Source organism: Polyodon spathula, chromosome 2 (assembly GCF_017654505.1).
Source record: "Polyodon spathula isolate WHYD16114869_AA chromosome 2, ASM1765450v1, whole genome shotgun sequence".
In the NCBI taxonomy this organism is placed as follows: Eukaryota; Metazoa; Chordata; class Actinopteri; order Acipenseriformes; family Polyodontidae; genus Polyodon; species Polyodon spathula.
Window position 1 is genome coordinate 33,916,686 of NC_054535.1, and position 23,563 is coordinate 33,940,248.

General features: G+C 43.0%; 1 protein-coding gene across 15 annotated transcripts in view; it reads right to left on the bottom strand.

Moving 5' to 3' along the window:
• Nucleotides 1-15,910: 15,910 nt before the first annotated feature.
• Nucleotides 15,911-23,563, bottom strand: part of LOC121295531 (ankyrin-2-like) — a 239,531-nt gene continuing 231,878 nt past the window's right edge. For all 15 annotated transcript variants that reach the window (XM_041220297.1, XM_041220326.1, XM_041220318.1 and 12 more), the window contains 6 exons: nucleotides 22,800-22,892; nucleotides 21,923-22,006; nucleotides 21,062-21,226; nucleotides 19,083-19,268; nucleotides 18,249-18,340; nucleotides 15,911-16,868 (listed from right to left, as the gene is read on the bottom strand). In XM_041220297.1, the coding sequence (XP_041076231.1) occupies nucleotides 16,685-16,868; nucleotides 18,249-18,340; nucleotides 19,083-19,268; nucleotides 21,062-21,226; nucleotides 21,923-22,006; nucleotides 22,800-22,892 (804 nt within the window). In that variant the 3' untranslated portion in view covers nucleotides 15,911-16,684. The remainder of the gene's footprint in view (nucleotides 16,869-18,248; nucleotides 18,341-19,082; nucleotides 19,269-21,061; nucleotides 21,227-21,922; nucleotides 22,007-22,799; nucleotides 22,893-23,563) is intronic.

The following is a 23,563-nucleotide window of genomic DNA, read 5'->3' on the forward strand; positions in this document are numbered from 1 at the left end:
AGGGACCTCCTGGTTATAAACTTGTTTCTTGAATCATTGGACCACACAGCCTCCTAAGTCAATATTGCATTGACTTATTAACTAGTCAGCCTTTATGAAGACATTAGCTAAAAATAGAATTCCTTCAAGGAAGTTACATGTGTTGTGTTCTCTAGAATGGCCAACCCCTTAAGATGCTGAGCAACTGAAGCAACAGAGAACTTTCAGGTCTTAAACAAAACATGATGTGGAAATACTATCTAAGGTGAAAGAAATAGAATGTAATGGAAATGGAAATGGGAGCAATACTTGAATTCTTGACATGTTTCTCTGGCTTGTTGAATATGTCAATGACACGTTATCTTTATACATGCAGACCTTGAAAGAAGCAATATTGCTCACTTTTTGTGGGCTTTCACCATTTCTAGTACAACACGTTGAAGTGGTAAACTATCCTTAATGAAAATGAAAACACTCTTGGCTGACAACAACATGTTGGTTGCTTTATTTTTCAGTTTGTCTAGATGTGTAGGTCTGTGCTTTGTCTGGTAGTGGTTCATGGAAAAAAACCCTGAACGTTAAGCCACTGCTGTAAATCATTAGTGATTCAATTTTGTCAGTGCTTAAAATATTGGAAACATTTAAAAAGGCCACACAATCAGACTTCTGTTATGAAAATAATAGGTACAAAAGGCCACATTTATTAGGGCTTCACAAATTGAGTAACAATCATCTAGCAATTATGACTTTTATATTTATGGTGTTTTTCCTTTACAAAATATGGGTCTCAGCTGAATATGGGTCTCACCAAAAAATATTTTGCAATTATTGAACACTTTCAGATATTTATAACTGAAGGCAGAAACTTTTTACATTAAATCTCATGAACTGGTAATAAATCTCAAAGTTGGGTGCTATGTCAGTATGTGTGATTGCTGGTGTTTTCAAAAAACAGTTTACTTCCTAGCTTTAGTCCTAGTTTCACTTCTTTTATTGAGGTTGAGGTTTTCATTCTTAATGGGTACTTGTAATTTTCTATACCATGCTGCTCTTTTCAATGCTGCTAAAGAGAAAATGCTGCAGATACTGCACTGTTCCACAAGCACAGACCGTAAAGCTGTCACACCGTACTTCCCTTACATGCTGTAATTAGTTATAACACCACTGCTTGTTTGGAATCTCATTCCATTCAATGACAAAGTGCTCTTCAAACAGAAGGACGCAACATCAAACCGTATAAACAAATATTTATAGTTGGTTCAAGGAATAAAAAAATACACATTTGCTTCAGTATTCATTTCAAATTCATCCTTCTTCCCACTGCAATCATTCACCTTAGTAAGTTGCCTAAATGTGAAATTTGCATATCTTTCTTCATCAGAAGTACTACATATTACCTGTGATGTTTTACATCAATGAACTAAAACACAGCAATAGTAAATGCCATTGGTGTAATTATGCACAATTAGACAGGCTGGTAAAGAAAAAAAAAGTCATTTCCATTATAAAACAAGGCCCTGGATCACATATAAGAAAGGCAGAAACCCTGTGATGGACTTTTTGTTCCCTCAGCAAACTGTCAAGAGCTCTTCCAGGCTGCTGTGCTAAGGATATATTGCACTAATAAACAGAAACTAGAGTTGAAAGTTGTAGCAGTTAGTAAACTGCTTATGTGTTGTTCCATATTAAATATTATATTTCTCCTTCTTGTTACTAATGTCCAGTGGAAGACCTTTTATATTAAAGTTTGACCTTTCACGTTTAATTTGGAGCGCATTAATTGAAGGAACCTGTGGAGATAACAGACATCCTTAATAAATAATGTTGTGTTGTCATGACAGTGTTTCTCAGAGCAGGGATGGTGATCAGTGTTTGGCAAGTGACTGAGTTGAGTTCAGGCTAGCGTGTGTTGACGAGAAGAACCATACTGTTACCTGACGACAGGTTATATGGGAGCCTGGTTGTGTGGGTACAGAGGAAAGCTCCTGCTCAAAAGTGTCTCTACCAGCATTAACAGCTCTCCTGGCTGTTGATACTATGAAACTTCCCTGAAGTCCCTCTACTGCAGCACTGCATTATCTAAACACATTCTATTAAGTGAGCGTAAGGAGCAGCTACAGTACCAATATTGGCATGTTTGCAGTATGAGGCTGAATATTTATTTTTTTTACTTCAATCTGCTTACTGTTTTTTTTTTTTTTTTTTCATAATGAAATATGTGAATATTTTGTTAACCATGTATTTAAAAAAATGTCCACAGCACAATAAATATAATTATTTCACTTTAATTAAGAGATTTAATTTAACCGGACAAATTCTGAGGCAGTCAAGGTTCCTGGAGCAACACATTCAACTGTGTAACGCTTCACCAACCTTACCCTTTTTTAAAGCACTATGCTATGCTGTGCATGTAAAGCATTGTTATAGCACGTTCTCTGTAGAAACCTGATCTACAGTAGTTGCCAGAGGGTTCTTTAAAGCAGCCCAAAGATGCTAGATTAGCAAACGTCTGCAAAGTATTTTTTGTTTTTTTTACCAAGTTAAGAGAAATTAATTCCCGAACAAACAGCTGACGAAGCCTAAGGCATCATCCGAGCTTATGTAAAATATTAATTTATTTCAAAACAATTTAGCCAATGTCTCCTGGAGACTCCTACTGCTACTCAAATTTTCAACTGGATTAACTGAAGCAAAGAGGTCAAGTGATTCATTTCATAAGAGTTTTATTTCCAGATTAGCTGGGAAGACCACTGAGGAAGGGAACAACCTTTACAATTAATACTGAAGTATTTAGATGTTCTTTGTATGAGGTTTTCTTTATTAGCTAAAGTTGTTTGCAGTATGACACAGTGTTGCTTGTGTAAATAATAAAGAGAATAAGGAGAACATACTGTATGAATGAAACCAAGCATGCTCCGCAGGTGTCTTGGCTTGTCCAATGTTACAAAGTACTGTAAGTAAATATCCAGTTGTGATTAAAACCTATCCTACATAAGAGCCCACTCAAATAATACATTACCTGACAAATATATGGCCAAACTCACACACTCTGTGTATTCACAGGTTGGTATCCAAGACAACACATACCTTGTTTTACAGTTTTAGTCTTCTGTGCATTATTAGTAAACATACTCAATGCTTTATAAGGAGACATCAGCACACAGGTATTCGGCATATAGAAAACTCACAATACAGACAAATTAACCTTAACTTTTAGAACTGAACCAATTTGACTCAAGATCTCACACTTGAGAGCACTGGTGAATGAATGAACCTAAGACTTTCCTGATTGCAATAATGACAAAATTTGATTTGCACCTCAAATATCAATGTATACATAAAGGAAAAATGAAACGCAAAGAGCTGAATGACACCTACATGGGAGCAAGACACATTCAAGAAGGAGCTGGAAGAATAGTTACACAGCTTTCCCTCTTTAAAGTTCTGCCCAGCTTGTGTGTGGGATTTCCTGTCTGCAGTGAGCAAGGGTGGAGAAAGTGTTTCCCTGTGAGCACTAAGAGGGAGACACACTTCACTGGCCTGCCAGGTTAGGTTATAAAGTTGCTTTGGACTGGAAGGTATTGAGAGAGAGGTGAGATTATAAAGGAGAGTGTATTTTGCTTCCTTGTATGTGTATTTGTATGTATGAACTGAATACAATAACAAGCTAAAGTCTGTGTACAGAAGGCCTAAATAACACCTATAGTGTGTACTTGAAGCCAAGGTTTCTTGATTTGAAAGGTTATGAAACTGCATGTGCTTGTGATCCATTGTTTACTATACAATACTACTCTGGAGCCACAATGGCACCATTACCTTTTGGAGTCTGAAACCTTGTTTGCAGCCAGCTGGCTTGGGAAAGAAGGGTTTACGGTGCCAAGAAAAAAGACAATCCTCATACCAGAAAGCTGCAAGGTCTGGAAGAAAACCATTTCTTAAAGGGGCGAGAAACATGGGATCCTAGTTCTGAACCGACCTGGGCATCCAACCAAATGGGCAGACTGAGGTTATCTTTAGAAAGAAAAAGGTCATAGTGTTAGTTTATATTTAATAGCTTGACTTTAAACCTGTACCAGTCTAATCCATGTTTATGGCTAGCTTACCACATCAGCAAGGCTGGAAATAATTAAATAGGATTGTAAGCCAGCAACTATCTTGAGACGTAATTAATGAAAACAGTAGCTGAAAAATACACATGAAAAAGGAGACAAAAGAAGTTAGTAAACAGGCTGCCAATACACATGTTTATAATATAGATTTGATGAAAAATATTTACATGTTGTTTGTTTGTTTTTATTTTATAATTAGCCAGTACTGTTTTTAAAACAGCAGATCAAATTATTTTGTAAATCTTTGATTAATTTCTCTGTCAGGCATACCCTGTGATCACCATCTCTCCAACACTGTGTAATGAATATGGTTATAAATTGAGGCAGAAAATGACTTCATCTAAACTGTAAATTAGTTTTGTGTGGAAAAAATGACAGATTCACAAGCAAAAAGCTGCCACCTGCTGGTGAAAGTCAGTATTATAAAAATGAACTAAAACTGTTTTTCTCTTACTTCCAATGTAATTTATATTGTATTAGCAATTTGGTCGATGAAGTTAAACTGAAATGTTAACACTGTTATTAGGTGGTCACAGAGCCTCCTGATGATCAGTACAGTTCTCAGTGATCTTCTGTGTTTTAATGGCATGTGTATCCATCAAATTGAATCAATACACCATGGTTCTCTAGAACTTGTCAAAGGTTAATGGAGGGACCATACACACTGTATTTAGCATGTTGCCACATGCCTGGGTAATATTGTATTGTACTGATTTTTATTACATGTGAGTAGCTGTTATTTACTTCGTGGTAATACTGGACTGAAATGAGATATTAATGGTGGAACCAATCAAAACGTAGCTTTACAACATCTGCACACATTAAAGTAAGATATGAGTCTCTGGTGCTTTTCCTCTGCAAGGTAACATGAATTTCTTGTTGGTGCAGTGTTGATGGTTGATCTGTAATGCTGGCTCCAGGAATCAACCAAAGTGTGGCTCAGCGCCTCAGCATGGCAAGCATCTAGAATGGGCTAGGTGGAGCATTCTGCAGGGCTTGACAGTGATTCTGATGTCCCAACACCATTCACCTCAATCCCTGTATCGTCTGTCACGACGAGGGGAACAAGAGCATTCTCTGCGTCAAGGCGATCTGGAGGGCAACCTAGACCTGACAAGGGCGTACCCTAGAAGGGGAGGGGCTGCGAGCCCGAGCGCATCTGGTGGGGGACCTCTGACCAACTGTTATCTGGGAGGCCGGGCTCGTGGTGAGCTGCAGTCGCCCTGGTGGCGTCGCTGTAGACGAGGGCGGGGCTGCAATGGTTTGGAAAGATCCTGAGGAAAGAGAGTGCCCACCCACTGATTTCTTAGCCCTTTGCCAAAGGGCGTGTGTCTGGAAGCCAGCACAAAGGTGGCAAAAGGTCCTATCCGCCAGCGCGGATGAGGCGTGTTCTGGCCCAAGACATGCCACGCACTCATCGTGTGGGTCATTGGCAGGCAGCTTTGCCTGACAGGATGTGCAACGACGGAAGCCCGACATCTCCATCGAGCACAGCATAGCAAACATCGAAGGTGCGCCGAGCACCGAGCGTCTAGCATCGAAGCGCCGAGCATCGAGCATGTAGTGTTGAAGCGCCGAGCATCGAATGTGTAGTGTTGAAGCGCTGAGCGCCGAGCGTCAAGTGTGTAGTGTTGAAGCGATGAGCGTCAAGCATGCAGTGTTGAAGCGCCGAGTGTCGAGTGTGTAGCGTCAAAGCGCCGAGCGTCGAGCTTGTAGTGTTGAAGCGCTGAGCGTCGAAGCGCCACGCGTCGAGCTTGTAGCGTCGAAGCGCCGAGCGTCGAGTGTGTAGCGTCGAAGCGCAGAGTGTCGAGCGTGTAGTGTTGAAGCGCTGAGCGTCGAAGCGCCGCGCGTCGAGCGTGTAGCGTCTAAGCGCCGAGCGTCGAGTGTGTAGCGTCGAAGCGCTGAGCGTCGAGCGCCGAGTGTGTAGTGTTGAAGCGCAGAGCGTCGATTGTGTAGTGTTGAAGCGCAGAGCGTCGAGTGTGTAGTGTTGAAGTGCTGAGCGTCGAAGCGCCGAGCGTCAAGTGTGTAGCGTTGAAGCGCCGAGCGTCGAGTGTGTAGCATCGAAGTGCCGAGCGTCGAGCGCCGAGTGTGTAGTGTTGAAGCGCAGAGTGCCGAGTGTGTAGTGTTGAAGCGAAGAGCTTCCAGTGTGTAGTGTTGAAGCACAGAGCGCCGAGTGTGTAGCGTCGAAGAGCCGAGCGTCGAGTGTGTAGCGTCGAAGCGCTGAGCGTCGAGCGCCAAGTGTGTAGTGTTGAAGCGCAGAGCTTCGATTGTGTAGTGTTGAAGCGCAGAGCTTCGATTGTGTAGTGTTGAAGCGCAGAGCGTCGAGTGTGTAGTGTTGAAGCGCAGAGCGTCGAGTGTGTAGTGTTGAAGTGCTGAGCGTTGAAGTGTGTAGTGTTGAAGCGCCGAGTGTGTAGTGTTGAAGCGCAGAGCGTCCGAGTGTGTAGTGTTGAAGCGCAGAGCGCCGAGTGTGTAGTGTTGAAGTGTCGAGCGACGAGTGTGTAGTGTTGAAGCGCTGAGCATCGAGTGTGTAGTGTTGAAGCGCTGAGCGTCGAGCGCTGAGTGTGTAGTGTTGAAGCGCAGAGCGTCGAGTGTGTAGTGTTGAAGCGCAGAGCAGAGCGCAGAGCGAGTGTGTAGTGTTGAAGCGCTGAGCGTCGAGAGCGTGTTGAAGCGCCGAGTGTGTAGTGTTGAAGCGCAGAGCGTCGAGTGTGTAGCGTCGAAGCGAGTGTGTAGTGTTGAAGCGCAGAGCGTCGAGTGTGTAGTGTTGAAGCGCTGAGCGTCGAGCGCCGAGTGTGTAGTGTTGTAGCGTCGAAGCGCTCGAGTGTGTAGTGTTGAAGCGCAGAGCGTCGAGTGTGTAGTGTTGAAGCGCAGAGCGTCGAGTGTGTAGTGTTGAAGCGCAGAGTCGATTGTGTAGTGTTGAAGCGCCGAGCGTCGAGTGTGTAGTGTTGAAGCGCTGAGCGTCGAGTGTGTAGCAGAGCGTCGAGTGTGTAGTGTTGAAGTGCAGAGCGCCGAGTGTGTAGTGTTGAAGCGCAGAGCGTCAAGTGTGTAGTGTTGAAGCGCTGAGCGTCGAGCGCCAAGTGTGTAGTGTTGAAGCGCAGAGCTTCGAGTGTGTAGTGTTGAAGCGCAGAGCGTCGAGTGTGTAGTGTTGAAGCGCAGAGCGTCGAGTGTGTAGTGTTGAAGCGCTGAGCGTCGAGCGTGAGCGTCGAGCGCTGTAGCGTCGAGCGTCGAGTGTGTAGTGTTGAAGCGCTGAGCGCCGAGTGTGTAGTGTTGAAGCGCAGAGCACCGAGTGTGTAGTGTTGAAGCACAGAGCGTCCAGTGTGTAGTGTTGAAGCACAGAGCGCCGAGTGTGTAGTGTTGAAGTGTCGAGCGACGAGTGTGTAGTGTTGAAGCGCTGAGCATCGAGTGTGTAGTGTTGAAGCGCTGAGCGTCGAGCGCTGAGTGTGTAGTGTTGAAGCGCAGAGCGTCGAGTGTGTAGTGTTGAAGTGCAGAGCGCCGAGTGTGTAGTGTTGAAGCGCAGAGCGTCAAGTGTGTAGTGTTGAAGCGCTGAGCGTGAGTGTGTAGTGTTGAAGCGCAGAGCTTCGATTGTGTAGTGTTGAAGCGCAGAGCTTCGATTGTGTAGTGTTGAAGCGCAGAGCGTCGAGTGTGTAGCGTCGAGCAACGAGTGTGTAGTGTTGAAGTGCTGAGCGTTGAAGCGCTGAGCGTCGAGCGTGTAGCGTCGAGCGTAGAGTGTGTAGCGTCGAAGCGCTGAGCGTCGAGCGCCGAGTGTGTAGTGTTGAAGCGCAGAGCACCGAGTGTGTAGTGTTGAAGCACAGAGCGTCCAGTGTGTAGTGTTGAAGCGCAGAGCGTCGAGTGTGTAGTGTTGAAGCGTCGAGCGTCGAGTGTGTAGTGTTGAAGCGCTGAGCGTCGAGTGTGTAGTGTTGAAGCGCAGAGCGTCGAGTGTGTAGTGTTGAAGCGCAGAGCGTCGAGTGTGTAGTGTTGAAGCGCAGAGCGTCAAGTGTGTAGTGTTGAAGCGCTGAGCGTTGAGCGCCAAGTGTGTAGTGTTGAAGCGCAGAGCTTCGATTGTGTAGTGTTGAAGCGCAGAGCTTCGATTGTGTAGTGTTGAAGCGCAGAGCGTCGAGTGTGTAGTGTTGAAGCGCAGAGCGAGAGTGTGTAGTGTTGAAGCGCTGAGCGTCGAAGCGCTGAGCGTCGAGCGTGTAGCGTCGAGCGTCGAGTGTGTAGCGTCGAAGCGCTGAGCGTCGAGCGCCGAGTGTGTAGTGTTGAAGCGCAGAGCACCGAGCCGAGTGTGTAGTGTTGAAGCGCAGAGCGTCGAGTGTGTAGTGTTGAAGCGCAGAGCGCCGAGTGTGTAGTGTTGAAGTGTCGAGCGACGAGTGTGTAGTGTTGAAGCGCTGAGCATCGAGTGTGTAGTGTTGAAGCGCAGAGCGTCGAGTGTGTAGTGTTGAAGCGCAGAGCGTCGAGTGTGTAGTGTTGAAGCGCAGAGCGCCGAGTGTGTAGTGTTGAAGCGCAGAGCGTCAAGTGTGTAGTGTTGAAGCGCTGAGCAGCTTGTAGCATCGAAGCATCGAGTGTGTAGCGTCGAAGCGCCGAGCGTCAAGTGTGTAGTGTCGAAGCGCAGAGCGCTGAGTGTGTAGTGTCGAAGCGCAGAGCGTCGAGTGTGTAGTGTTGAAGCGCTGAGCGTCGAGCGCCAAGTGTGTAGTGTTGAAGCGCAGAGCTTCGATTGTGTAGTGTTGAAGCGCAGAGCTTCGAGTGTGTAGTGTTGAAGCGCAGAGCGTCGAGCGCCAAGCGTCGTGTAGTGTTGAAGCGCAGAGCTTCGAGTGTGTAGTGTTGAAGCGCAGAGCGTCGAGTGTGTAGTGTTGAAGCGCAGAGCGTCGAGTGTGTAGTGTTGAAGCGCGGAGCGAGTGTGTAGTGTTGAAGTGCTGAGCGTCGAGCGCGTCGAGCGTCGAGCGTAGAGTGTGTAGCGTCGAAGCGCTGAGCGTCGAGCGCCGAGTGTGTAGTGTTGAAGCGCAGAGCACCGAGTGTGTAGTGTTGAAGCACAGAGCGTCCAGTGTGTAGTGTTGAAGCACAGAGCGCCGAGTGTGTAGTGTTGAAGTGTCGAGCGACGAGTGTGTAGTGTTGAAGCGCTGAGCATCGAGTGTGTAGTGTTGAAGCGCTGAGCGAGCCGAGTGTGTAGTGTTGAAGCGCAGAGCGTCGAGTGTGTAGTGTTGAAGTGCAGAGCGCCGAGTGTGTAGTGTTGAAGCGCAGAGCGTCAAGTGTGTAGTGTTGAAGCGCTGAGCATTGATCTTGTAGCATCGAAGCATCGAGTGTGTAGCGTCGAAGCGCCGAGCGTCAAGTGTGTAGTGTCGAAGCGCAGAGCGCTGAGTGTGTAGTGTTGAAGCGCAGAGCAGAGTGTGTAGTGTTGAAGCGCAGAGCGCCGAGTGTGTAGTGTTGAAGCGCAGAGCGTCGAGTGTGTAGTGTTGAAGCGCAGAGCGTCGAGTGTGTAGTGTTGAAGCGCAGAGCGCCGAGTGTGTAGTGTTGAAGCGCAGAGCGTCGAGTGTGTAGTGTTGAAGCGCTGAGCGTCGAGCGCCGAGTGTGTAGTGTTGAAGCGCAGAGCGTCGAGTGTGTAGTGTTGAAGCGCAGAGCGTCGAGTGTGTAGTGTTGAAGCGCAGAGCGTCGAGTGTGTAGTGTTGAAGCGCAGAGCGTCGAGTGTGTAGTGTTGAAGCGCAGAGCATCGAGTGTGTAGTGTTGAAGCGCAGAGCGTCGATTGTGTAGTGTTGAAGCGCAGAGCGTCGAGTGTGTAGTGTTGAAGCGCAGAGCTTCGAGTGTGTAGTGTTGAAGCGCAGAGCGTCGAGTGTGTAGTGTTGAAGCGCTGAGCATTGATCTTGTAGCATCGAAGCATCGAGTGTGTAGCGTCGAAGCGCCGAGCGTCGAGTGTGTAGTGTCGAAGCGCAGAGCGCCGAGTGTGTAGTGTTGAAGCGCAGAGCGCCGAGTGTGTAGTGTTGAAGCGCAGAGCGCCGAGTGTGTAGTGTTGAAGCGCAGAGCGCCGAGTGTGTAGTGTTGAAGCGCAGAGCGTCGAGTGTGTAGTGTTGAAGCGCAGAGCGTCGAGTGTGTAGTGTTGAAGCGCAGAGCGTCGAGTGTGTAGTGTTGAAGCGCAGAGCGCCGAGTGTGTAGTGTTGAAGCGCAGAGCGTCGAGTGTGTAGTGTTGAAGCGCAGAGCGCCGAGTGTGTAGTGTTGAAGCGCAGAGCGCCGAGTGTGTAGTGTTGAAGCGCAGAGCGTCGAGTGTGTAGTGTTGAAGCGCAGAGCGTCGAGTGTGTAGTGTTGAAGCGCAGAGCGCCGAGTGTGTAGTGTTGAAGCGCTGAGCGTCGGCGCGTCGAGTGTGTAGTGTTGAAGCGCAGAGCGTCGAGTGTGTAGTGTTGAAGCGCTGAGCGTCGAGCTTGTAGCGTCGAAGCGCCGAGCGTCGAGAGTGTAGAGTCGAAGCGCCGAGCATCGAGCGCCGAGTGTGTAGTGTTGAAGCGCAGAGCGCCGAGTGTGTAGTGTTGAAGCGTCGAGCGCCGAGTGTGTAGTGTTGAAGCGCTGAGCGTCGAGTGTGTAGTGTTGAAGAGCTGAGCATCGAAGCACTGAGCGTCAAGAGTGTAGAGTCGAAGCACCGAGCATCGAGCGCCGAGTGTGTAGTGTTGAAGCGCAGAGCGCCGAGTGTGTAGTGTTGAAGCGTCGAGCGCCGAGTGTGTAGTGTTGAAGTGCAGAGCGCCGAGTGTGTAGTGTTGAAGCGTCGAGCGCCGAGTGTGTAGTGTTGAAGCGCTGAGCGTCGAGTGTGTAGTGTTGAAGAGCTGAGGGTCGAAGCGCCGAGCGCCGAGCTTCGAGTGTGTAGTGTTGAAGCGCTGAGCGTCGAAGCGCCAAGCGTCGTGTGTGTAGCGTCGAAGCGCCGATCGTCGAGTGTGTAGTGTTGAAGCGCAGCGCGCCGAGTGTGTAGTGTTGAAGCGCCGAGCGCCGAGTGTGTAGTGTTGAAGCGCAGAGCGCCGAGTGTGTAGTGTTGAAGCGCAGAGCGTCGAGTGTGTAGTGTTGAAGCGCAGAGCGTCGAGTGTGTAGTGTTGAAGCGTCGAGCGCCGAGTGTGTAGTGTTGAAGCGCAGAGCGCCGAGTGTGTAGTGTTGAAGTGTCGAGCGCCGAGTGTGTAGTGTTGAAGCGCAGAGCGCCGAGTGTGTAGTGTTGAAGCACAGAGCCCCGAGTGTGTAGTGTTGAAGCGCAGAGCGTCGAGTGTGTAGTGTTGAAGCGTCGAGCGCCGAGTGTGTAGTGTTGAAGCGCTGAGCGTCGGCGCGTCGAGTGTGTAGTGTTGAAGCGCAGAGCGTCGAGTGTGTAGTGTTGAAGCGCTGAGCGTTGATCTTGTAACATCGAAGCACCGAGCGTCGAGAGTGTAGAGTCGAAGCACCGAGCATCGAGCGCCGAGTGTGTAGTGTTGAAGCGCAGAGCGCCGAGTGTGTAGTGTTGAAGCGTCGAGCGCCGAGTGTGTAGTGTTGAAGCGCTGAGCGTCGAGTGTGTAGTGTTGAAGAGCTGAGCATCGAAGCACTGAGCGTCGAGAGTGTAGAGTCGAAGCACCGAGCATCGAGCGCCGAGTGTGTAGTGTTGAAGCGCAGAGCGCCGAGTGTGTAGTGTTGAAGCGTCGAGCGCCGAGTGTGTAGTGTTGAAGTGCAGAGCGCCGAGTGTGTAGTGTTGAAGCGTCGAGCGCCGAGTGTGTAGTGTTGAAGCGCTGAGCGTCGAGTGTGTAGTGTTGAAGAGCTGAGGGTCGAAGCGCCGAGCGCCGAGCTTCGAGTGTGTAGTGTTGAAGCGCTGAGCGTCGAAGCGCCAAGCGTCGTGTGTGTAGCGTCGAAGCGCCGATCGTCGAGTGTGTAGTGTCGAAGCGCCAAGCGTCGAGCACCGAGCGTGTAGCGTCGAAGCGCCGAGCGTCGAGTGTGTAGTGTTGAAGCGCAGAGCTTCAAGCGTGTAGTGTTGAAGCGCTGAGCGTTGATCTTGTAGCATCGAAGCACCGAGTGTGTAGCGTCGAAGCGCCGAGCGTGTAGCGTCGAAGCACCGAGCATCGAGTGTATAGTGTTGAAGCGCCGAGCGTGTAGCGTCGAAGCGCCGAGCATCGAAGCGCAGTTTTGTCGAGCATGTAGTGTCGAAGCACAGAGTGTCAAGCATGTAGTGTCGAAGCGCAGAGTGTCGAGTGTGTAGCGTCGAAGTGCAGAATGTCGAGCGTGTAGAGTCGAAGCGCTGAGTGTGTAGCGTCGAAGCAGCAGTGTCGAGCGTGTAGCGTCGAAGTGACGACACGTCAAGCATGTAGCGTCGAAGCGCCGAGCGTCGGGTGTATAGCGGCGAAGCGCCGAGCACCAACTCACCAAGCATCGAGCACCGAGTCCCAAGCACCGAAGTGCTGCACAAAGCACTGAAGTGCTGACATCACGCAGAGCGAGTACTGAGCGTCGAGACGCTAGCACGAGATGCCTTAGGGTCAGCTGACCGCAGAGTGGAGAAAGTACAGTGTCTTATTTGGTGAATATTTATGTTGGTGCTTAAGGGAGTATGTGCTTGGTGGTCGTGTCCTTAATGGTGAAAAATGATTTTTTTTGGGATGCTGCAGCAAGTGCTTGTGACTGTAGGAGTGACTGTAGGGCAAACTGTACAGCTACCACACAGTGGGGAAACACACAGCAGTGGAAGATTTATATAGGGCAGCAGAGCAGACTCCACACACACGCGTCTAGCCAGGCAAGATCGAGGCTGCAATGCACGCGTAGCCAAAGCCAACAACACGCGTCCTAATAAAATATATATATATATATATATATATATATATATATATATATATATATATATATATATATATATACAGAACCCAAAAAACACACAATTAAATATTAGAAAATATATAATAAAGAGAAGACGAAGACCATGAGGTTAAACAAAAACCCAATGCCGAAGCAAAGCATGAAGGATATATAAAGTAATATATATAAAATATATACACAATTATAGAACTAAGAATACCAATAATAAGTGCAACTGAAATAAACTCAGAGAAGGGGCCTAAGCTTAAATGAGTACAGTCAGTTACAAGCTCTAGTACCTACTGCTACCGATGCTGAAGAGAAAAGAGGAAGAGAGTCTCCGTGCGCTGCGTATAGTAAGCTCCTAGGGGGCGGGCTTACACGTCAACTTGTGCAGAGGCCTATCGGCAGCTTTGCTATAAAGCTCAGCCAATCCCTACTGCCTGACGGCAATGTCCAATACGTTGATGGTTATTTTCGAACTGAAAGGGAACAAGACGTGCAGAGACTGACAAAGGGTAATTATTGCAATCTCGGATGGGAAAATAAAGAACTTGCCAGCATCTGTCTGCATCCTCCTATCTCCAGCAGCCTCAAATTGTTCCATGTGCATCTTTGTTTCAATAACCTTTCCTACTGGTTTCTCTCTGAATGTCATTCTCTGGTTGCCAACTATTGCTGATATTGGCAGTGAGATGTTGATCTTATTACACTGTTCTTCCAGCGCTACTGCCAAGCATCTCAGCACCAAGTGAAGCGACCTTGGCTCAGAGCCATCTTACACTCTGTAATAATGTGCTTCAGGGTAGCTGGTGATGAACACAAAGGACATGCAGGGTTTCCTCCTAATCACACATCTGAGCTCCGTGGGATGGAAGAACGTCATATGTAGACCTGATGAGGAAGCTGATCCTGCTCCATTTCTATTGTCCACAGTTTTTCACCAGCCAATCTTCGTTGTACTGTTTGGTAAAAATTTTACTAGACCCTCTTCATTGTTCATTGTGTTGGTGACCATTTTTGTTATTTAGGATGGACTCTGTAGTAGGTGTGTAGTTACAATAACTCTAAAAATAGATGGGCTGCAGCATATAGATTTTACAGGAGGATTTTAAAGGTGAATGATAAAATAAAGCAATACTAAGTTTTATGCAGGTATTGAAATGCCCCAAATGCTTTAGAAAATGTGATCCATTGACAGGAAGGGAAATTCTAGTAACTTTAAAGTCAGAGCAATTGGGTGAGTTAACTCCCAAATGCATGTCAACCATCAATCAGTTGATAACTACCAATAATATTCAAGCCAGGTACATTTAAAGCTACATTTCTTGGCAGTCTGTCTTTTATTTGCAGTTACCTTCACTTCCACCTCACCCTCTAGCTCAATTTCACCCTTGTGGGAGGTCAGCAGATGAACTGCCTATGTTTCACAAATTCAAGCAGTGAGGGAGGGAGCACCAGCTGCCTTGAAATGAGACCTGAATAAAGCAAGTCAAAATGCTGTAATAGATACTATTGCAATGCTTCTGTATTCAAATTTAGTTTTTAATTTGCAAGAAACTGTATGGCTTTGTCATGTCAAAACAGCAAAGTCAGACTTTTTTTCATGATCCAAACTGAAATGACAGTATAGGTATATCTATGTATTACAGTGTCATTAATGCCACTTTAAATAAATGCAATAAATAAAAACAAAACAAAAAAAAAAAAAAAAAAAAAAAAAACAGATAGACTGTTGTCAGTCCTCCCAGAGCCATACACCAGACCTTTGACAATAGTGTATATAGTAATATATCTCCTGTTGTATTTTGAACACTGACACATGCAAAGTTACTTGTGAGATGAATAAACAGAAGTAAAGGAGGCAACCCGATATGTATACATTTAACACTTGTACATTTTATTTAACTAAACGAGCCATGTACACATTGCAGTTGCTATGCATTGTTAGTGTTTCAATGTTTTATTTTAATTATTTTTTAACTAATACATGCCCTATATATATATATATATATATATATATATATATATATATATATATATATATATATATATATATATATATATATATATTTGTTTAGTGGTAATACACCATGGGAACAAGATGTTTATTCATCAACTTAAAATGTACTTCTCACAGTTCTCAAATTCTTGGATTACACGCAAAGTCAAAAGTAAAGTGAAAAAACATTATGTCATTACATAGATATAGTCTGCACAGCAAATAACATCACAGATATTTTTCTTTGAGCCTGTCTGGAGGGTTAACCAATGTAAACATCTTCATTCCTAAGTCTGTAGGAAATGCTGCAGTGACGTAGGAGAGTGCCTCTGCTGACAGCAAAACTGTATATTTCACACTACAGGCAACTTGATCAAATACAGATGTCCCTTTGTCCCCATTGTGTTCATGTTTTCAGTCTGATCATTGTGTTACAAAAAGCAAAAGGATTAAAACATTTAATCAACCCTTTGAGTGCCATATACAGTGACAACTTTCGTACGCACATGTTTATTAAACATTATTTTCAAAATGTATGTTTTAAAAGTTTTACATATATATTATATATCTATATTATATATATATATATATATATATATATATATATATATATATATTCATCAGTGTAATGTTGTAGCCTAGTCGGACTATGAATCCCTTTATGTGCGAGTGAAAATATTTACTAGTGTTATCCTTCTGTTTAAAAGTGCTGAAACGCTGCAGCAGTTCTCAGAGGGTTGATTTACAATCTTGAAAAAAAAGTATTTCGAAATGAAAATGTCCAGAGAAACTAAAACAAAACAAAAAACATTCACAGTGGAGACTGAAGAAGACCTCTCTCTTGCCAGGATGGTTAACAAGCAAGTACATGATAACAGCAGCATTGTATGACACATGCATGTACAAAAAAAAAACAATCCATGGCAAACCATGGCAATCACTAATGTGTGCCGATATATATATAGATATATATATATATATATATATATATATATATATATATATATATATATATATATATATATATATGAGACAGAGATGTCTCTAAGTGAATTTGGATAAACAGCAGTGGCAAAGCTTTCTGTGGCAGGAAACGCTATAGAACTGTACTGCAGCCAGTTTGAAAAGGTATTATAGTATTGGTGCTAGCATACAATTGATTATAAATGCAATTAAGAAGGTTCATGTAACCAGCTTGGGTGATGATGATCTGAGGTGGCTTACATGACCTCCACTTTTACCCTTTTCGGTTATTTCGGTTATTAATATTATAATCAAGATCAATACACAACTCCAAATACACTACATCTGCCACTACTTGGTTTAAGTGCTCTATAATTGGCCTGTACACACGGTCGATTACTATAGTGATATCAGTCATTTTATAACCATTCCACAAGGACAAACATATCTTGTGATCAGTGTTGTTTTTGTGTGGTTATGATAGGCAGAATGTATTTTGATGAGTCCAAACAATATATAAACTGTTAGACAGTTCAGACAGTCATTTTGAAGAGGTCTGTGGACGAAGTTGACTCTGCAGTTTGCTCTTCCGTTGGTTGGCTGTTTTACAACAGCAAATAAGAAGATCTAGCTTTAAGTCATCCTACAGTAATGGATACTATCTTTGGTCACACAATTAGCAAACAGTTAAAAAAAGAAAACAAAACATAAAAAAATACTACTAAATTAATTCTGTCTTCTAAGTAGATAACTTCAATTACTTTAGATAAAGATGGAATCTGTCTGTGAAGTGATGCTATGTAATGATCAGATATGTGTTGAGGAACTAAAAAAAAAACACATGGAAAGAAAAGTCTTGGCCGTTTTATGTGGCCTTGCGCTTGTGGTCGTCTGTGCAGAAGCGGCAGAGGAGCTGGTGCAGGTCATGCTGAAGGTCGTCTTGCTGCAGAGCCTGGGGGACGTCCTCCAGCCGCTCCACGTGCACATGCTTTCCCTCAGCGTCCTTCACCACAGTCCTCTTCTGAGAGCTGGCTTTACTCATCCTTGTCCTTTGGAGAAACAAGCAGGGAGACAACAATCAAGCAGGGTACAATCAACAATCAAGCAATGCCTGTACACAAAACTCCTCAGGGATGTTTCTATAGCATAGCTAGAGCATATATTATGAGGAAAAGTATAAATAGATAGTAACAGACCAGTATATAGATAGAAGTAGAATTACCATATGGCATTTAAATCCTGAGACAACTAATGTGAATTGCAATGGCTGCCACGATTAATGAAACTAGTCGATTCTCGTTAATATGAATTTCAAAAGAAGTCAAGAGTCTAAGCCAAATCCATTCTGTCAGTTTTTATTAAAGTGCCAGTAACACTGAAATCAAATTTCCATTACAGAACAATTGAAGGTTGTATACATTTAAAGGTAGCATTTTATTGAAAATACAGTTAGAAGGGAACTTTTAAAAGTATAGATTGCAAATTAACTGCACTTTTGACAAAAGACACACGTGCACAGTGGGGAAAAAAATGTGCTGTATAGCACATAATGTTTAGTTGTGGTTATACTCTGTGTGAGATGTTTGTTCGGAAAAGAAAATTGCAACAACCCCCACCCCACCTTTGACTGTGGTACCAAAACACTATTGAGACAGTTTTAATAACCATAGTACACAATATTTACAATGTTGAATCTTTATGCTATTATTGTTTACACGTTATTTCTGTCTAGCTGCAGTATATCACATTATTAGTCTTATAATAAGCTTGGCGGAGTATTAAATTGATGCTCATTAATTAGCACATTGTGTCCTTTAAAACCAGCTTGGGTGTTCCGTCTACACAGAATCATTTTTAGTTTTGCCAAACCTTATGCTCATTTTATTTAATGTTACTATTTATCTTCAACACTGGCCAAATGTTTTTTTTTTTTTTTAATCATTCTGGTGACACAGCAGTTACATTTTCATTGTGGAGCTCTTAATCTACAGGTTGTAATGTTACGAGAGCACACAACAATGAATTCAGTGATCATCACATTTTAATTTTCAATCTAGAGGCTAAAACTGCTCAGACAACTAACATTTCCATATGCAATAAATTATTTTGCTATTTGTAAATATGTCTGGTTTCATTTCAAAGCACATAAAATGAAGCATCCCTACTAAGATCCCAATCAAATAATTACTATACTATAGTTTGAATAACAATGAATGACACATTTTAGATGACGTTGCTTTACAATTGTAAACTACAAAGGGAATAGTGCTTGTCTGTTGAATTAAGCCACAATAATCCTTCAAGCAACACCATGCAGGCCTATTACAGGTCATTAGGGTTGGGAAAACTACTCTGAGAGCTTTGTTAACTGGAACGATAAGTGCACTCCAATAAAACAGAAGCCTTTGTTGCGCCATGCCAATCCAAACCTTTTTATCACTGATCCGTCCTCTTTTACAATCTCCTGCTCTACTAAACACGGGAGATGAACTTTCCCAGAGCCCCCTGCATAACTCAGGGCCTGAACGGAACAGGAAAGGGAAAGCAGATCACATGCTAATACTGTCTTATGGTCTTATTTCTACACAAATAAAGGCACAGGATAGAACTTCATGTGTGGATGGTCTGTTCAATTATTTAACAGTACGTCCCAAATCCAAAAAAATTTCGAAAGAAAACACTATGGCAAAAATGCTATAGTTCTCTCTCTCTCTCTCTCTCTCTCTCTCTCTCTCTCTCTCTCTCTCTCTCTCTCTCTGGATAGTCTCTCTCTCTCTCTATATATATATATATATATATATATATATATATATATATATATATATAGGAAGGGGTTTTTCTATAGGTTGGCCGCTCTCTCATTTTATAAGTTGCTTTAATTGCTCCCACATTAGGCGGTGCTTATACCACATAAATGGTTATACAGTTAAGGGGGTATTGGCTCCCATTTGCCTCATAAAGCCACTTGACTACTACTTGCAGTCTCTTTATACAGTGGGCACAAATAGGACTCTTAACAATGACTCACAACTGCAGATTGAGTGTTGTTTAAAGTTAAAGTTTTCCCATCAAATCTGATTACAAAATCTATTTGTAATGTGCAATTGACTGCCTGCCTTGATGGACATTAACAGCATACTGTTAAATGAATCTATGACTGGGTGGTTACATTGGATTTCTGTTATAATCTGTCAAAACCTCTCTCTGCAAAGCTTCATCATAGCATCACTACTGAGACCAGCACTCGCTGGACGGTGGCTCACCTGTTCAAAGTCGTCTTTGGCTGATGGAAGATCAGTGGCTAATGTGATATCTCCGAGGTGTTTCTCCATCCTCTCTCCCTGCACCACCGTGGTCTTGATGACCTTGCTGACCTTGCGGCCATGCACTGGCTCCATTTGGAACTCAGATAAGCTGCCCGCGAAGGCCTGGGGTTCAGAGAAAGTTACCTGGGGTGGTCAAGAAGCAGACTTTTAGATTTGAAGTACTGCAGGGCATGACTGGGCCAATTTCTCATTTTGAATCATTATTTTCAAATGCTTCAAAACTTAAATAATTAAGTGTGTTAAATCAGTGCCCCTTGTACATACTTGTACATATTTGTTTTTCCATTTACAAAACAATGGTGCAAATTCTTAACTGGAGTAAATACTCAAAAAATCTAGCAAAAATAGATTTGTAAAAAAAAAAGTTTGAATCAAGTTTTTAAAGTCTATTCTATACTTACTCCATGAAATTGCTACTTACTGTGCTTGAGGTTATGTGAAATTTGCTGAAAACAGCAGCATATGCAGTTTAGCTGGCAGACACATACCAAATGACATTGAATAGATAAAATTGTAAGGTACGGCACGCAGGCAATAAACATGTGCATTATAAATAGCATATAGGAGATACTGAAATCGAATAAGTAATCTATGAAAATGGCCTGGGAGTTTATGTTGACTCAGAAATGTCTTCATCTAGACAATGTGGGGAAGCTATAAAAAAAGGCCAACAAGATGCCCGGATATATAGTGAAAAGTGTGGAATTTAAATCAAGGGAAGTAATGTTAAAACTTTACAATGCATTAGTAAGACTTCATCTAGAATACTGTGTTCAGTTCTAGTCAACTCGCTACAAAAATGATATTGATGCTCTAGAAAGAGTGCAAAGAAGAACAATCAGAATTATTCTGGGTTTAAAAATCACAGACAGGCTAATATAATTTAATCTATTCAGTCTTGAACAAAGAAGACTACTCGACGATCTGATTTAAGCATTCAAAACTCTAAAAGGTATTGACAATGTCGACCCAAGGGATTTTTTCAACCTGAAAAAAGAAACAAGGACTACGGGTCATAAATGGAGATTAGACAAAGGGGCATTCAGAACAGAAAATAGGAGGCACTTTTTTACACAGAGAATTGTATGGGTCTGGAATCAATTCCCCAGTAATGTTGTTGAAGCTGACATCCTGGGATCCTTCAAGAAGCTGCTTGATGAGATTTTGGGATCAATAAGCTACTAACAACCAAACGAGCAAGATGGGCCGAATGGCCTCCTCTCGTTTGTAAACTTTCTTATGTTCTTATGTTCTTATGTTTTCCATTTACAACTGTAGTAGCGTATTAACTATTATGTTCTAATAGTATATTAATGATACAGCTCAGGGGCAGTTCATTTAAGTGTCTGTTTAATCTCATGTAACTGCTCATACCATATGGATCTTCAGAGCTATTTCTGACAAAGCCATACAGTTGTTGTAGAAGTGTATTAAGCTGTTCTATCATGACAGTTTTCAAGACTGTATTTGTGTTATTCTCACTCACCAGGTCATATAAACCTTGACTGTCCAGTTGGTTTGTTGCTTTGTGGATGCATCATTTCTGATACATTCTATCTTGTCTAGTCCCTCAGAGTCGATCTCCAGGTGTCTTTTTTTAAATGTTTTCTTTCTCTCATTGAGAGGTGCTCTCTGGTCTCCTGGCTGCTCTGTGTTTGATGGCTCTTTGTCAAACAAGGTTTCCTCATATTGTTTAAGGTAAAATTCACTTCAAGAATTGTATAATTTATTCTGCGTAATTGACAGTTGTGGCAGATATGTTTGTATAGGTTTTCTGTGAGGAGGTTGCTGGTACTAAATCCGTGATGTTATGCTGGGATAACATCATGGGTCTAGTGCAAGGCTGACCAATCAGAGCTCAGGAATTGTTCCTGCCCTTGCATAATACAGATTTAAACAAGTTTCATAGAACAAACCTCTGTTTGATCACTGTCACTCTTCAGCACGGTTCTCTTTACAATCTTGGAATAGCCATCTCCTTCCTCGATACAGATTGGATCTTGCTGTCGCCCCTGCATTATAACTTCTTCTTTCTCTGTGCCGTCCGGAGAAATGTAACGTCTGATTATTTTTCTGGTGACCTAGATCATAAAAACAATCAAGATTCAGATTAGTTATGTTTAAACCAAAAACCACACTCATGTACATAGTCACAGAATCTGCTTAGAAGAGTTCCTAAGCAACAGCAATAATATACTTAAGCCTTGGGCATTGATGAAAGGAATATATTACAAGTATAATGAATTTCTGTATTTAATATGAGTACTGCAGATAACTCGGTATACCACAATTTATATTTAGGGAGGGTAACCTGGTACTTCTGACAGTATCGCCTGCTTCCAAGATTTATATTGATCCAAAATAAGTGGTATTTTCATGCAGATACCAGTCAAGTGTAATTTTCGGAAAATGTTGAACAGAATAGCAATGGTTTATGGATCTGTTACTAATGGCAATCATTTAGTTTATGATGGTCTTCAATTAAGTATGCATTGTTAAGTATGCATTTTTTTCCCTAACTATATCTTCTCAACTGCTGTACAAAACCAGCCAGGTTTGTTTGGACGAGCAGTTACAGACCAGAACTATTGTCTTCCTGTGCACTACTTAATTTACACTGCAGGAGTCAATCTTGTACAGACCTACTTTGCTATCAAATAAAAATGGTTATTTTTTATACATCCTATTGCTGATCAATGCCAATATGTCCATAATCTATTTAGAGATTCCCAGTATTAATAAAAAAAGAGAATTGAGCTTAGACAGAGGAACGGTACCTTCTTTATAACCACATGGCCGTGCTCGTCTGTGTACTGCTCCTCCGTGACTGACTCTGGTGGAAAGTCTGGCATGTCGTCAGCCTGGGGAAATACACAATATCGCAATGAGCACTCACACTGCATAAAGAGAACCAATGCTATGGCCTTGCGACTTGGTACATTAAAAAGTGTATTCCATTAATAAAAGGGCAATTCTACAGCGAAGTTAAAGAACCATATGAAATATAATTCTTTCCTCACACAGTGAAACTGATGAGTAAAATAATGCTTAAAAACTTGACTAGGACTGTATTCATGAATCATTAAAGACACGCTAATGATTTATGAATACTACCGTTTCACGCGTCCTTATAGAAACAAGCACAATCTTCAGGTGTAATGCACACATTTACTGGTGGTCTTTTAACTGCAGAACGGTCCTGTAAGTAATTGCTGGTCATTAGTTCACACATGTTAAAATGTTTCTCACTTGGCTTTCATTTTCCGCTTTCTGAAAGACCATCAGGATTTATTCTATCAACCACACAAAGCAAATTGGCAAAAAAAAAAAAAAAAAAAAAAAAAAAAACTCATGCTAATGATAACATTCAACAAATGATCTTTTATTTTAAAAAAAACTGCCACACAGTTAAAGGTTTAGAATAGGAAGGAGCAGCACACCATAATGTAAGAGACTGATTCATAGGCAGGCATTATTTGGGAAAAAGAAGGAGAGGAAGAAGGACTGGTTTTTGTACTGAAAAAGTTTGCATGCTCATTGCACTCCAAGCAAAAATGGCAGGTTTATAGTCTCAAAAGATGGCATGACATGATGGCCAACCCGCCCACACACTGCCCGGGGTAGAAGCACATGCACTTCATAGTCACTCGATACCTGGATGACAACTTGTCGCCGGATGACCCTGGTAGTTACCACCTCCTCTTCATCTGAACTATCCTCCAGCTCACCTAGCTCCTCTGCTATCTCCTGATTGATAGTGTGGAAGCATGGATGGGTTTTAGGATGAACACCTAAATTTCATTCCAAACTCCTTGATGCAGCTCCTTCGTTATGAACTTTTTGCTCCAATGTTTGAAACACCTTGAATGAGCTGAATGGTGTTTTAACTCTTGTTGATGGTTTTTTGATGTAATTAGGTAGCAAGACCGTTTTGACGATTAACTTCTCTGTCATAAGGACTGTCTGGACAGCTTTGTCTCGTTGGGCTCTCTATCTACCTGCACACACCAGAGGATAGTTGACATGCACAACATGTATTGGATGATATACCAGCTTGTTATTTTAGCATGTCCCAACTACTGCATAGAACACTGACACTGTCAGCAAATATTAATCCTCCTAATTTTGATTAGTCATCCTAATTTTGAGAGAGAAATTTCAAGATTTCAAGTCAAAAACAACAGAAAAAATATCAACATATGTCACTATGTTACTAGGGGAAGTTTTTCATTTGCTGTTATTGTTGTTTAATAATCCAAACAATTTAAATGTATAACAAAACAAGAACAAAAAAAAAAAAAAAAAAAAAACCTGACATTTTAAAAGACAATGTGAAGTTTCTTTAGCCAATGTTGCATGCACTATCCATAGAAAATGATTTGTGAAAACTCAAACACTGTGCGATGGGTGAAAGGTGA